General features: G+C 45.5%; 1 protein-coding gene across 1 annotated transcript in view; it reads left to right on the top strand.

The window, feature by feature from the left end:
* Positions 1-13,893, top strand: part of mlphb (melanophilin b) — a gene marked incomplete at both ends in the record, with an annotated part of 74,330 nt that overhangs the window by 39,478 nt on the left and 20,959 nt on the right. The window contains 5 exons of the mRNA XM_079254781.1: positions 20-112; positions 912-1,293; positions 2,252-2,493; positions 7,829-7,912; positions 8,726-9,013. Of these exons, the coding sequence (XP_079110907.1) occupies positions 20-112; positions 912-1,293; positions 2,252-2,493; positions 7,829-7,912; positions 8,726-9,013 (1,089 nt within the window). The remainder of the gene's footprint in view (positions 1-19; positions 113-911; positions 1,294-2,251; positions 2,494-7,828; positions 7,913-8,725; positions 9,014-13,893) is intronic.

The raw sequence follows: 13,893 nt of genomic DNA, 5'->3' as shown, positions 1-13,893 counted from the left end.
TCCTTTCTGATTTCCAAAGATGAAAAAGACCAAAAGGCGGTTGACGGTTGATCCTTATGATTTCATCCTGGGCTGTGACTACGCCAACAACTCAAGGGGAGGAGACAACCAGGTAGAAGCTTTCCCATGCAAACCCATTTCTGTCTGCATCACATTCAAAGGGCTTTTTTCTCCTCGTGTCTCCACGTGTGTCTGCTCTGGCTGGCTTTGTTTGACTGCTTAGATGGAAGCAGACATTAATCTTCCACTGGTCGACAAAACATGTCGAGCCACCATGTAACAATATATTTACACCCAGTTTGCACAGAAGCCCCTGAAGCTGTCTCGATCAGTGGGTTTTGGTTCAGTTTCTCTTCATGCTGGTCTGGTGTTAGAAGAAAAACTGGTTCTGGTTTATTTTATATTGAAGTTAAAGCTGCTTCCTGTTTTTCCTGTCATAAATTAAACCAAACAATCGAGAATCAAAACCAAAGACTGTGAAGCACAACCAAATGGAGAGAAGAGAGAAAGAAGAAGAGGAAACTGCAAATAAAACTACTGAATTTAACCAAATAAAAACCTAATAGATTTCATGATGATTGATAATCTTTGATTTTGAGATCATTTGTTATACTTAAGTTTTAGAAAGTCTTGGTTTTAATTGTTGTTTTTTGTTTGAGTTTTAAAAAGTTTTTTTTTCTTTTTAGAGATTCTGAAACAAATTTGATTCCATAGAATCAGAACAAGTGGTTGAGAAAGTGGATGGAAATCTTATCCGATCCGCATGTAGTATCAGCTGGCGTGAATTTGCTCTTCCTACAGAGCAAATATGTGACTAAATGCTGTAAAGAGTTCTGCAGAATACCTGACAGGACATCACTCAGTCTGAAATGGAGTATTTCTGTCTCATTATTTCTGTTCTCCACCCTCAGCCCCGGGCCCTGGAGCCCCCAGACGCCCTGGAGCCCCCAGACGCCCTGGAGCCCCCAGACACCCTGGAGCCCCCAGACACCCTGGAGCCCCCAGACGCCCTGGAGCCCCCAGACACCCTGGAGCCCCCAGACACCCTGGAGCCCCCAGACGCCCTGGAGCCCCCAGACGCCCTGGAGCCCCCGGACACCCTGGAGCCCCCAGACGCCCTGGAGCCCCCAGACACCCTGGAGCCCTCAGAAGTCCCAGAGGCTCATGACGTCATGGACACAGACATAAGGAGAAGGGAGTCGCTGCTTCCTGAGGCTGACATGGATGACGTTTTTCACCCGATGGGCCATGAACAGCGCAAGGCTCTGGAGCTGGAGATGGCGCCACAGCATGGTAGGATAGTAAACAGCATGCACAAGAGATTTCCTCAAACATTTCAGTGTGCTGTTGTGTGATATGAGGTGCTGCGATAACCAGCAGTTCAACCGGTGGCAGGTGAGAGTGCCAGGACCAGCACAGGCTGGGACTGCTTTGGACCAAACCCAGTGAGAATAAATGCTTCTCTGGAGTGGAGAAAATGTTGGTTTGTCAACATGGGCAGTGCAGAATGCGACACGATTCAGTGAGTCTGTAGAAATTTACGGCTCCTTTCACACCAGGAGAGTCCAGGGGTTTGATCGGATGGAGAATTCTGAGAAATGTTCCATCTTCATTAGATTTGCTTTCACTCTGCACTTTACTAAGGTAGACGAACCACCTGGACATCGTCACACAGCTGCTGGTTTTATTGTGGTTCTTGTGAGTCCTCACTACAGCAGACACCTCTGGCCTAAAGCTAAACATGAGTCAGCCAGAAGCTAAGCCAAGTTAAACTAGTACTAAAGGACTAAATATTGTGAAACAGTACATTGTTCTGCCTCCAGTTGATATCTTGTTGTAAGCGTGAAGCGTATGAAGGCATGAACACAGGAACTGTGACAAGTTGTCATTTCTGGGAATCCCTGCCCGTCTCTCTGAGTCTCCTAGACTACTCCCTGAAAACACACCCTGAAAAGGATTTCCTTGAACATTTTTCTGCTAAATAAAGGTTCAGGAGTTTGACTAATTACAGGTTTTATGCTGTTTTAGAAAATCTCCTGATAAGGTTTGTGTGTTCCCATCAGACGCCTGGTTCTAGTTTTATCTGAGTGCATGGAGCCGATGCAATGACTGGACGACGCATTTCCATTCACTTCCATGTTTGCTTGCAAACCAGTGATTATCTCCTCCCACGCAGCCGCGGTGGCTCCGCGGTGCTGCAGGTTGAAGAAAGGTTCAGAATGTTTTAGTCATTCCTCCTGTCTTATTCCAGATGATCTTGCATATGCAGAGAGCCGAACCGCCCTGTCTCGCTCCACATCTCGTCTAAGTTACTCGTCGTGTGGCAGCGGCAGCATTGGAGGGCCTCATAGGTGCAGCAGCTATCTCCCTGGCCTGGATGACTCGGAAGCAGAGGATGACCACTGCCACCAGTACCCGATCTACCAGTCCCATCCCGGCCCCAGCAGCCTGACATCTCAGGAGAGCCTGAATTCATCCCACGTCCCGCCTCAGGTCTCTACCGTTCTGTGTGTCAATCCTCCGTTCACTGCATGAAACCTCACTGCAGCCTAAATATGTTCACAAATCCTTCATGTGTGGTGTCTTTGTGTGGGTCGAGGGAAAGTTTTAGGCTTTATTATTTATGTTTGTCTTCATTTCACATTAGAAGTAAAGACTGTGATGTTCATAGATGACACTGTCAGACACCTTTATGTGATCCAGAAGTCAGTCAGCTTTGCCCTAACTGATGACTGGAAATGTAAAAGTTAAATATTTCACATGTTTTACTGATTAAAATGCTTCAGGACGTCTGTGGAACAGTCGGAGGATCTGCTTTAAGAAGCAGAGAAGAAATAAGAAAGACGCTCATCATGATGATACAAAGATTGTTGCTGATCTATCAGTCCTCATGCCTTCTCTGATTGGTCGATTATATATCTGTCGGATGCAAATATTTTTAAAAAAATCAACCTCAGTTCAAACAAATAAAAGTCACAAAATTACACAGATCTGATTAAATATATCGCAGATTATTCGGATAAGATTTATCGGGGTAGGTTTGTAAAGACCTTAAGATGGTTGTTGGTTTGAGACTCCACCGCAGGACATCTTTCTCTTTCTAACTTTCTCATAGAACTCAAAACGTACATGAGAACCATGAATTATGTCAACAAACACGATCTGTTGGGAACACCTCGCAGTTTTCTACACAACAGTTTGAATCGGTCTCAGAAAGCAGGAATCTGGTGCAGATTTCAATCAGTACATGAACAACAGACCTGCACACTAGTTTTATTCAGAAACTGGTCCCATTTCATCAGGAAAACGTGTCCAGTATGAACTTATAGAAATTACAATCTGACATCATGCAATAATATTTTCATCTTTCACTATTTTAAGCAGAAGAATAATTATAATCCTTAACAAAGTTTGTAACTCACTGTAGCAAGTATTTAATGTCCTACAGTGGAACCAGATGTCTTAACTCAGTGGATTCCCAAAACCCAAAAAGACCAACCCATGAAAAATGTAGATAAGTCCAGTTTTTGGAATATGATGTCTTTATTTGTCCCTTTAACAAAATGTAAAATGAAAAAGGACAAATGGGTTTTTTTTTACTATTTATTACCATGTGATAAGTCAACATTTTCAGAACCTTCTGCTTTCTGGTGTCCATTAAGGGGCTGAAGACTAAATTCAGATCATTTTCCACCGGATTTTGAGCAAACTTTGTGTCATAAAGTGATGCTAAATGTTTCAGAGACTGTGTGGATCGTCTATGTCCCGCTGGGTTCATCTGCCGTCTCAGGTTTCAGAGCTGTCAAACTGTACAAACACTGACAGGCTGATCTGCAGCGTGACGTAGACGAGACAGCTTCTTGATCAGAGGGAAGTCACGGCATTACACAAGTGTCTATTTAGGAGATGGCAGGCGACCTGACTCCAGCGAGGACTCGCAGTAACCGTCGCTTCTCCGCTCGCGTGAAGCACATCAACAGACTGTTGATGATGAGTCTGGAGTTTTGGTTTTTTCTCTGCTGCCAGAAAGTCACAACATGTCCTCATGTGTCCTTCATTTCCACAATTACATGTCTTATAGTTCATTCATTCATTCATTCATTCATTCTTTCATTCATTCATCATCCTAACAGCTAAGTCCGATGAAGCTGGAGCCTATCCCAGCAGTGTTTGGGTGAAAGGCAGGGTACACCCTGGACAGCTCGCCGGTCCATCACAGGCCATGTCTTATAGTTAAATAATCTATGTTCCAATGTACTCATGGTGTATACTTAACAAAGATACAATAACAGTGAATATATTTATCACTACTCAACAAACTAAAAATGACTTTTCAGTTGATTAAGCCAATGTGGATGAGCTCAACCCTTTGCTGATTTCCACAGTTTGACATGTTGTGATGTGGCAGGTTTGTCCTGCAGCTGGGCAACGCAGCACAGGCGGACACACACAGGAAAACACACAGGCCAGACATCAGGCAGCCGTGCGTTTCGGTCTCAGATGACAGAAACTCTTTCTGCATGCAGCTGCTGCTCTCTGCTCCCTGCATGCTCATTAGGAACACATTCAAGCCAAGACATAGATCCACATGACATCCGCTATTTGATCATGTTTGTTGAACAAGACATGTAGATGAGTAAGCACAGACTCCATTTAGGCCCACGGCACATGTGGGGGGGAGTTATCGTGTGTTTACATGTTCCATCTACAGAATAGCAACAAATCAAAGGGAATGCCTAAAAAAAGCTGCAGAGAGACAAAACAAATGTTCATAATCCTAAACATGGAACTCATCAGACTTATTCACTCCAGAGCCTCCCAATTTCAAACTATGTATGCAGGATGTTGGACTACCATGCCATCCGATCTACTCAAATCATCCAGAACTAAACCTGTTCATGTGTCTACTCTACCCAGAAGCCCTGAAGTTCAGGAGATCTCTGACATAAATAATGATTTGGTTCTGCAGACTGCTGACTCATCTCATGCCAGGTCTGCAGCATCCACCAATACCAGTGTTTTTCTTTTCATAACTGGCGTAAGATGAGTTTCTCTTTATGAACTCAACTCAGCTTTATTTATCCATTTATAAAACCAACCAGAAATGAAACAAAAGTGCTGCACACAATCAGCCAAAATAACAACAGAATAAAACATGGCAAAAAACAAATAAATAAATAACACAATATTTATTTATATTTATAAAATATTTATATATTTATAAAATTTTATTTACATTTATAAAATGGATGGATGGTCCATCCATCCATCCATCTTCTGCTGCTTATCGGGGTCGGGTCGCGGGGGCAGCAGCCTAAGCAGGGAAGCCCAGACTTCCCTCTCCCCAGCCACATTTGCCAACTCTGCGGGGGGGATCCCGAGGCGTTTCCAGGCCAGCCGAGACATATAATCCCTCCAGCGTGTCCTGGGTCTTCCCCGGGGTCTCCTCCCAGAGGGACGTGCCTGGAACACCTCACCAGGGAGGTCCAGGAGGCATCCTGACCAGATGCCCGAGCCACCTCAACTGGTTCCTCTCGATGCGGAGGAGCAGCGGCTCTACTCTGAGCCCCTCCCGGATGACTGAGCTCCTCACCCTATCTCTAAGGGAGAGCCCGGCCACCCTGCGGAGGAAACTCATTTCAGCCGCCTGTATACGAGATCTTGTTCTTTCGGTCACGACCCACAGCTCATGACCATAGGTGAGGGTAGGAACGTAGATCGACTGGTAAATCGAGAGCTTCGCCTTCTGGCTCAGCTCCTTCTTCACCACGACAGACCGGCGCAGAGTCTGCATTACTGCAGACGCCGCACCGATCCGTCTGTCGATCTCACGCTCCATCCTTCCCTCACTCGTGAACAAGACCCCGAGATATTTAAACTCCTCCACTTGAGGCAGGACCTCACTCCCGACCCGGAGAGGACAATCCACCCTATTCCGGCTGAGGACCATGGTCTCAGATTTGGAGGTGCTGATTCTCATCCCAGCCGCTTCACACTCAGCCGCGAATCGCTCAAGCGAGAGCTGGAGATCACGACCAGATGAAGCCAACAGGACCACGTCATCCGCAAAAAGCAGGGACCCAATCCTGAGGCCACCAAGTCGGATCCCCTCAACACCTCGGCTGCGCCTAGAAATTCTGTCCATATAAGTTATGAACAGAATCGGTGATAAAGGGCAGCCTTGGCGGAGTCCAACCCTCACCGGAAACGAATCTGACTTACTACCGGCAATGCGGACCAAGCTCTGACACCTGTCGTACAGGGACCAGACAGCCCTTACAAGGGGGTCCGGTACCCCATACTCCCGGAGTACCCCCCACAGGAGCCCCCGGGGGACACGGTCGAATGCCTTCTCCAGGTCCACAAAGCACATGTAGACTGGTTGGGCAAACTCCCATGCCCCTCTTCACCCGACTGTTCAAGGCATGTGGCCGCAGGTCCGATGATACGACTACAAAATCCATCATCGAACTGCGGCCCAGGGAATCCTGATGCCAGGTGTACAAATGGACACTCTTATGTTGGAACATGGTGTTCGTTATGGACAATCCATGACGAGCACAGAAGTCCAATACACCATTTGGGTTCAGAGGGGGGGGACCATGCCTCCCAATCACTCCCCTCCAGGTCTCACTGTCATTGCCCACGTGAGCATTGAAGTCCCCAGAAGGAGCACCCTCCAGCACTCCCTCCAAGGACCCCAGAAAGGGTGGGTACTCTGAACTGCTGTTCGGTGCATAAGCACAGACAACAGTCAGGACCCGTCCCCCCACCCGGAGGCGGAGGGAAACTACCCTTTCATCCACCGGGGTAAACCCCAACGTGCAGGCACCAAGCTGGGGGCTGATGAGAATGCCCACACCTGCTCGGCGCCTCTCACCATGAGCAACTCCAGAGTGGAAGAAGGTCCAGCCCCTCTCGAGGGTACTGGTTCCAGAGCCCAAGCCATGCGTCGAGGTGAGTCCAACTATATCTAGCCGGAACCGCTAAACCTCGCGCACAAGCTCAGGCTCCTTCCCCACCAGAGAGGTGACGTTCCACGTCCCTAGAGCCAGCTTCTGCAGCCGGGGATCGGACCGCCAGGGTCCCCGCCCCTTGCTGCTGCCCAGCTCACATTGCACCCGACCCCTACGGCTCCTCCCGCAGATGGTGAGCTCACAGGAGGTGGGGCCCATGTAACCCTTTCGGGCTGAGCCCGACCGGGCCCCATGGGCAAAGGCCCGGCCACCAGACGCTCGCTCTCGTACCCCACCTCCAGGCCTGGCTCCAGAGGGGGGTCCCGGTAACCTGCATCCGAGCAAGGGAACATTCATGCCCAGGTTGGTCGTCATCGTAGAGGTCGATGAGCCGTGCTTGGTCTGACAACAGGTCATACAAGGAATGAGAAAATTATATATAAATTACATTTTTATATTTCTTTGCAAGAACAGACTACCATCTATTGGCTTAAAAACTCCATCAAAACATCTGAAAACAAACATTGACTCAACTATTTATGGTCAGTATGTTACATATATCTTATAATGGTGCAAATCTCATCATTACGTCAGGGGTGTTTAGTCCGTAAGGGCCGCTGTCCCGCAGGATTTCCTTGTATCCCTGCTCCAACACACCTGACTTCCGTTGAATGGATCCAACTGATCCAACTGATGAAGTTCTGCATAACGACTGATTAATAAGTCAGGTGTGTTGGAGCAGGGATGCATGGAAAACCTGCAGCACCTCCAGGACCAGAGATGGACACTAGAAAAGCTCTCTGGAGGAATCTGGAAATGACAAACTTGTCCTCATCTGACAGTAGTTTCTCTGTCCTCCTGCCTTTCTACAGATCACTGACCTGAACATCAGGATGTCCGCCATTGAGAGCCTTCTGAACCGCTTGGAACAGAAAGTCATCCCAACAAATGATGAGGTAAATCCATGACAGTAGGTGTTCCGGCATGTTAGCGATGGCCGACAGCGTCGCTGGGAAGCATATGGAGGAGAAGAGACCGTAGCCGCCATGGCATGTGACAACACAGCGACATGTTTAGCATACTGGAGCCGCACACCATCACTTCTTCCTGAATCAACTTAAAATCATTTTCATACTAACATGTTTCCTGGTGTTTTTTCCTCGTCTCATGCTGGCTTGTGTGGGTTTGGTCTGGTTTTGATTGGAGCCCTAAAATCCACACCAGTATTATCAGAGCCTGCACCAAGCCCTAAAACCAGCTAACCCTAAACCACAGCAGAGCCGAGGCTCTTCCAGTAATTAGTCGTAACTCGGCTTCAAATGGGAAAAAGGTTTTAAACAGTTTACAAACAGATGCTCCATCAGCTTTAGAGAAAAGAATCTGCCAGCAACATGTCTGTATTACAACTCTATCTTTCGCACCTTTATGTCCTGATCCATGAACTGGTTCCAAGGCCTGCTGAGGAAAACACGCTGCTGCTCTGGCAGGTTGAACGGGTTTGTCAGCATACACCGAGTCAGCAGTGGGGTCTGGTTTTCAAGAGTTTGGACTCATTTTTCCATTAAATATAATGCTGTATATATATATGTCCTCCATCATATGACAGTAGCGTGTCATTTTACAACACTGTGTCACATGGCAGCAACTGGAAATAAACACACACACACATCTGATTCAGCAAATAAATGCAAAAGGACTGTGTGGCTAAATAAATGTATGTATACACAGCTTCTTCTGAAGGGAAACATTTCCTGTGTTGGCGCGACCAGGTTCTGACTGCACACAGCACGTCTCCTCCTCGGTGGGAGGAAGTGGACCTGGAGGAGCAGCAGCTCAGGCTGAAGCTGCACAAGATGACAGACAACATCAGCGATCACAGCCTGACGTCTGATGAAGACGAACCCCACAGACCATACTCTGCCTCAGACGTCTCAGCGTGGACAAGCCCAAAGGTGGAGCCCAGGCCCTCCAGGATACCCACCAGACCCACATCTACAGCAAGTACCACTAATTCCAGGCTGGAGGACGAGATGCTTCAGCAAAGCGAGTCTCAGAAGGTACCCCTGTTTTATCATGTAATCACACACCAGCATCCACCAGTTTGTTTACTGGTTAAAAACTGCTAACATCTGGCCTGCTGCTCATTCTGAGCTCACTAAAGAAAACCACCATGTCTCATGAAATTCCACACTACCACTGGAATCCAGTCATAAATCAAGTCACTGTGCCTTGGAGTTTATTTGTCTCCTACATTTTTAGACACCGGGTGGACGTACGAAAGCGCCAGAACTGCTTTTACTGAAGCAACTCGATCTGGTCGAGTCCGCTAAGTCAGGATACGTTTTCTACATCACCCTCTGTTGGGTTTGCTTGTGCCTTTTCCTCGTTTGGAGGATAAAAACCAGCCGGTAACTGCAGGGAAAAGGTTGCTTGTTACCTAACTGGCTTTCAGTCTTTGTTTTCCTGCTCCAGCCGTACCACTAGACCACTGGTTCCCAACCCAGGGCTCCCCAAAGAGCACAGGGGTCCCGAGGCTTTGAACCATTCAGAGGCATTCTCATTAATGTCCACAAGGTTTATTTAATCATCTGGACATCTCGTTCACGTGGAACTGCTGTTTTCTTAGCCGGAAAACGTGAACTTTGTAAACCTGATCCCAAAATGAATAAATCAGGGTCATCAAAATCTTCTACACATTATTTTAACATGTGTGTTCACTGAAAAACAAAAGAAAAAAAATGCCACAGGCAACGCTACAACTTGTGCTCCCAATCAGTTCTCGTCCTCGCGGTTCAGTGACCTGCAGTAGCAGAGAACTTCGTGTCCGGTTACCTTCGGTTTTCCTGCTGCAGGTAGACATGAGGAACACCACAGAGCAGAGGATTTGTCCCATCTAAAGAAAATAGAAATAATAGATGCTGTTAAGTTAACTCTGGCTTTATGGAAGGACAGAACTAATAAAACCTTTAAACATACAAACAACAACTTAAAGCCTGTTGTCAGCATGCAGTGGGGGTGGGGGTCCATGGCTTTGGGGTCCTGAAGGAAGATGGTTTGGACCACCGCACCAGGCTGTAACTGGCTGCCAGGATTTAGATCAGGGGTGCCCACACTTTTGCCTCCAAGGGCCAAACTGAAAATGATCCCGTGAGCCAAACACTGCAGTTTTATACACAATAAGTGTATAAAGTTATTTCAATCATTGTTCAATAGCAAATACAGTGTTTTTTCCTATCTGGCAAATAAAATGTTGCATAAAAAATCAATATGGCAATGGAACAACACAGCCATAGTTGGAGGGGCAAGAAGTAATAATCACAGCCACTAAACAGCACCGAAGTGCAGCATGTCAACATGAAGAAACAGTGCATGTTGAACAAGGCAAGCTGCTGATACTTAGTGCAGCTGATCTTTGGACAGCACCAGTCTCTCCATGTTGGGTTGCACCTGGCTCAGTGACAAGGTGAGACGTCACTGAGGTGGATCCCTCAGAGTCTGGACTTATTGGGGTTCATGACACTGAGAGTATTGTCTTTTCATCAAGCTCTGTAGGGTATTATTATAAACAGCGACTAGCGGGCCAAAAGCAAAGTGCTGATTTTGGCCCGCGGGCCCCACTTTGGGCTCCCCTGATTTAAATGAAGAAGTGAAGCCGTTGCTGAAGTGTAAACAGTAACACCTTGTTTTCTACATGTAGCTCTACTGATGTTTCTTTACTGAAAGGTGACATGAAGGTTAATCCCGAATATTCAGCAGTTGAAAAAACAATCCATTAAACGGCAAACAAACATTTTGTCCCAACGAACGGTTTGAGTCAGTGGTTTACGGACTGAGGTCGGGGAAGACTGTGGTGACGGTTAACTGTTGGAAGGAAATGCAGTGTGACAGAGCTCTCCTACTGAAACGGATCATGTTTTTCTCTCAGCCGTCCTCTCTTTCCGTCAGCGTGTTATATAGCTGTTGTGCTTGTAAAAAGCTCTGCAGGGTTCCAAAAGCCACGGCCCACACCAAAGCCAGGCCTTTTCTACCACAGAGGACAACACCAGACCTGCCGTAAATACCTCGGCTCTTGTCTACGCTCGCTTCCTGTTATTTCAGTCATCTTTAAATCATGTTGAAGTCGTCAGCAAAACAAAAAGTTGTATTTTTATTATTCCTTTCCCCTGCGATATCCTGCCGGTATGGGTGGAACAGTGATGAAGAGGCTACATTCCTCTATCTCAGCCATGTTCCAGGCACAGAAACGTATAAGATCTGCTTTGTGATGGAGGGAAACCAAGCCTTGTATTATTACATTTTCCCATGCTGTTCCTTTCACCTGCGTTTCTTTGCTGTTTATCCTTTTGATGCCTCATCCACTCTGTTATGAATCCCGTTGCTACCAGTTGGTCTGTCAGGCCGTCTCAGCTCAAACCAGTCCAAACCAGCTCAGCCTGTCAGTATTTCACCAACACACGTCGGTTATGGCTCCAAGCGCTACGCAGTCTTCTGTTTTTGGGTTCGTCTTTAAAACATGTCCAGGTTGAGTGTTCTGTGCTCATCGTGTTGTTTGTTTTATTTATTTATTTATTTTATTGTTATAATGAGCTTGTTTGTCTCAATGACATTATAAAAAAGGTTATAAGGTTTTAAAAAGGGTTATTCTAAAAGAAGAGAACGTATACTAGGTCCTAAGGTTGTAAAAAAGGGTTATTATAAAAGAACTGGGAACTTAATATAATGCCTGAGAGCAGATAGATGGTCTCATGTACCAGAACAAGGCAGAATGTCTTCATCAGAACTAAGTTTATTTGGTAAAATATTAGAACAAATAATACATGAGCAAATTAGGGATTACTATGGTACAAATGGGCTAAACTCCAAACATAAACACGCTTATAGAAAAAGCAACTCCACAGCTACAGCAGTGTCAGGATGAAAGATGACTGGATGATGGAAATAGATGACAAAAAGATCTGTTGTTGGTTCTAAGTGCAGCTTTTGATGTTGTTGATCATGAGGTCGTATTGGAAAAGTTGAGGTTTGAACCAGCTGCTACTCCATGGATAAAGAGTTATCTGACAGACAGGAATACCCCGGTTTACTTTAATGGCAGCTATTCTGAGCTGTGAGTTGTGGGGGGGGGGGGGGGGGGGGGGGGGGTGGGCACATGGGAGTTCTTTGGGTCCTCTCTTATTCTCAGTGTTTATTATTGGTCTACCTTTAGTTTTAAATCATGCAATGTGTTTAAATCATGCAATGTGTGCTGATGATTGATGATTTATGCATCGGCACGCACACCAGCTGAATTTAAATGCAGATTTAGAGTTATTGGAGAACAGGTTAAGTAGAAACAAATTAGTTTTGAATAAGGAAAAAAAAAACTAAATATTGTTTTGGGATAAAAGAAAAAAAAGTGCTTAGGGAAGATCCTAAGCTGTGCTTAACTATGGGTGAGGTAGTAATCTATCTATATATTGGGGTTATTGTGGAATAGTCAAGTTGACGAGAGCAGAAAATGGGTAGAGGTGTGGCTGTGATTAACTTTATATCTACTCATTTAATTACATTAGTTGTTCAAGCACTAGTCTTGTCATACTTGGACTATTGTTCGGTAAGTTGGTCGAGTTCAACAAAACGTAACCTCGGCAGGTTGGAGGTCACTAGGAGCAAAGCTGTTAGTTCTGCGTTGTCCTCATCAGACCAGTGTTGGTGTAATGAATCATTGCCTGTCCTGGTTAAATGTAGAAAGTAAGCTGTAATGACCAAAACACCAGAAATATTGCATGGAAACTGTCATTTTTCTCAGACATACATAATTACTTCAGCATCTTCTTCTTGTTGCCTTCATGTAGATCTGAAGACAGTAAATTACAGGGCAATGGTGGCACGGAATACATTACCAGATTCTTTTATTTTAGAAAACAATATGGTGAGCGTTAAAAAGAGGCTAAAATTAATTCTGTGGGTTCGACAAATATAATACTGTGGTGATCTTTGTTCTGTAACGTTTATGCTGAGAGCGATGGAATCATTTCTCAACAGAAACAGTGGAGAGTAGATATAGTGCCCTTGTGTTGGCTGTGACGTGTTAAACTGTGAGCAAGTGTTTTTGTGTTTGGTGTCTGGGCTGTTGGTGGGGGTTTGTATGTAAATGTGTTTTAATCTAATGCTGTGATAAGATGTGGAGACCCCAGCAGGAGTAGCCGCTGTGAATCGACTGCAGCTCATAGGGATCTGATAAATAAACCAAAAAGAACAGAAATGGAACTTGACCTGAAAAGGTGCCGTAACCCTTTACGTCTGCAGAGGCCTTTAGTACCACTGGGGGGGTTATGTGGGCCTGCAGTTCAGTCTCTGCAGCCGCCTGACAGCTGGAGTCCGCAGGTCCACAACATACTGGTGTCACAGTGACCAAGCCGTAGAAACTGATAGTAAGGTTCCACATTGCCAGCTGCTGTGCACAACGTGCACAACGTATACACTCCTACGTCATATGAAGGCCTGTGTGTCCTCATCTGTTTCTTATTCAAACTGGGGGTAAAAAGAAGCCGACATGTTAATCACTGAGCTGATTAACTGGACTTTAGCAGTTTTCATTCATTCTGGAAAACATCCTGTAATAAATGAGAAGTTCCACAGATATAAGTAAAGACTTGTTAACCATTTCACTTCTAATCTTTATCAGTTTCATATCTGAGTCGATCCATTCCTTTAAGATTTCATCCTTTTGTATTTGTAAAAAGTCAACTCTATGTTTTTCTATGTAGTTTATTCCTTCATTTTGCTGCCAGATTTGGACCTTTATTCCTGAAGACATACTGGAATTCATTTTGCTATTTTAAATAAATCTCTAATTTCCAAATGATTTTTTAATTAAGAGTTTTGGAATCGTTGCTTTTTCATCCGTCAGTCTATCAGTTTTCTGTGGCTTTTGTTCCAGTTCAGGCTGGCTGGG

The sequence above is a fragment of the Telmatherina bonti genome (assembly GCF_933228915.1).
Source record: "Telmatherina bonti genome assembly, chromosome: 15".
NCBI lineage: Eukaryota > Metazoa > Chordata > Actinopteri > Atheriniformes > Telmatherinidae > Telmatherina > Telmatherina bonti.
Note: the sequence above shows the minus strand (reverse complement) of the source record. Positions and strands in the feature narration are given on the sequence as shown.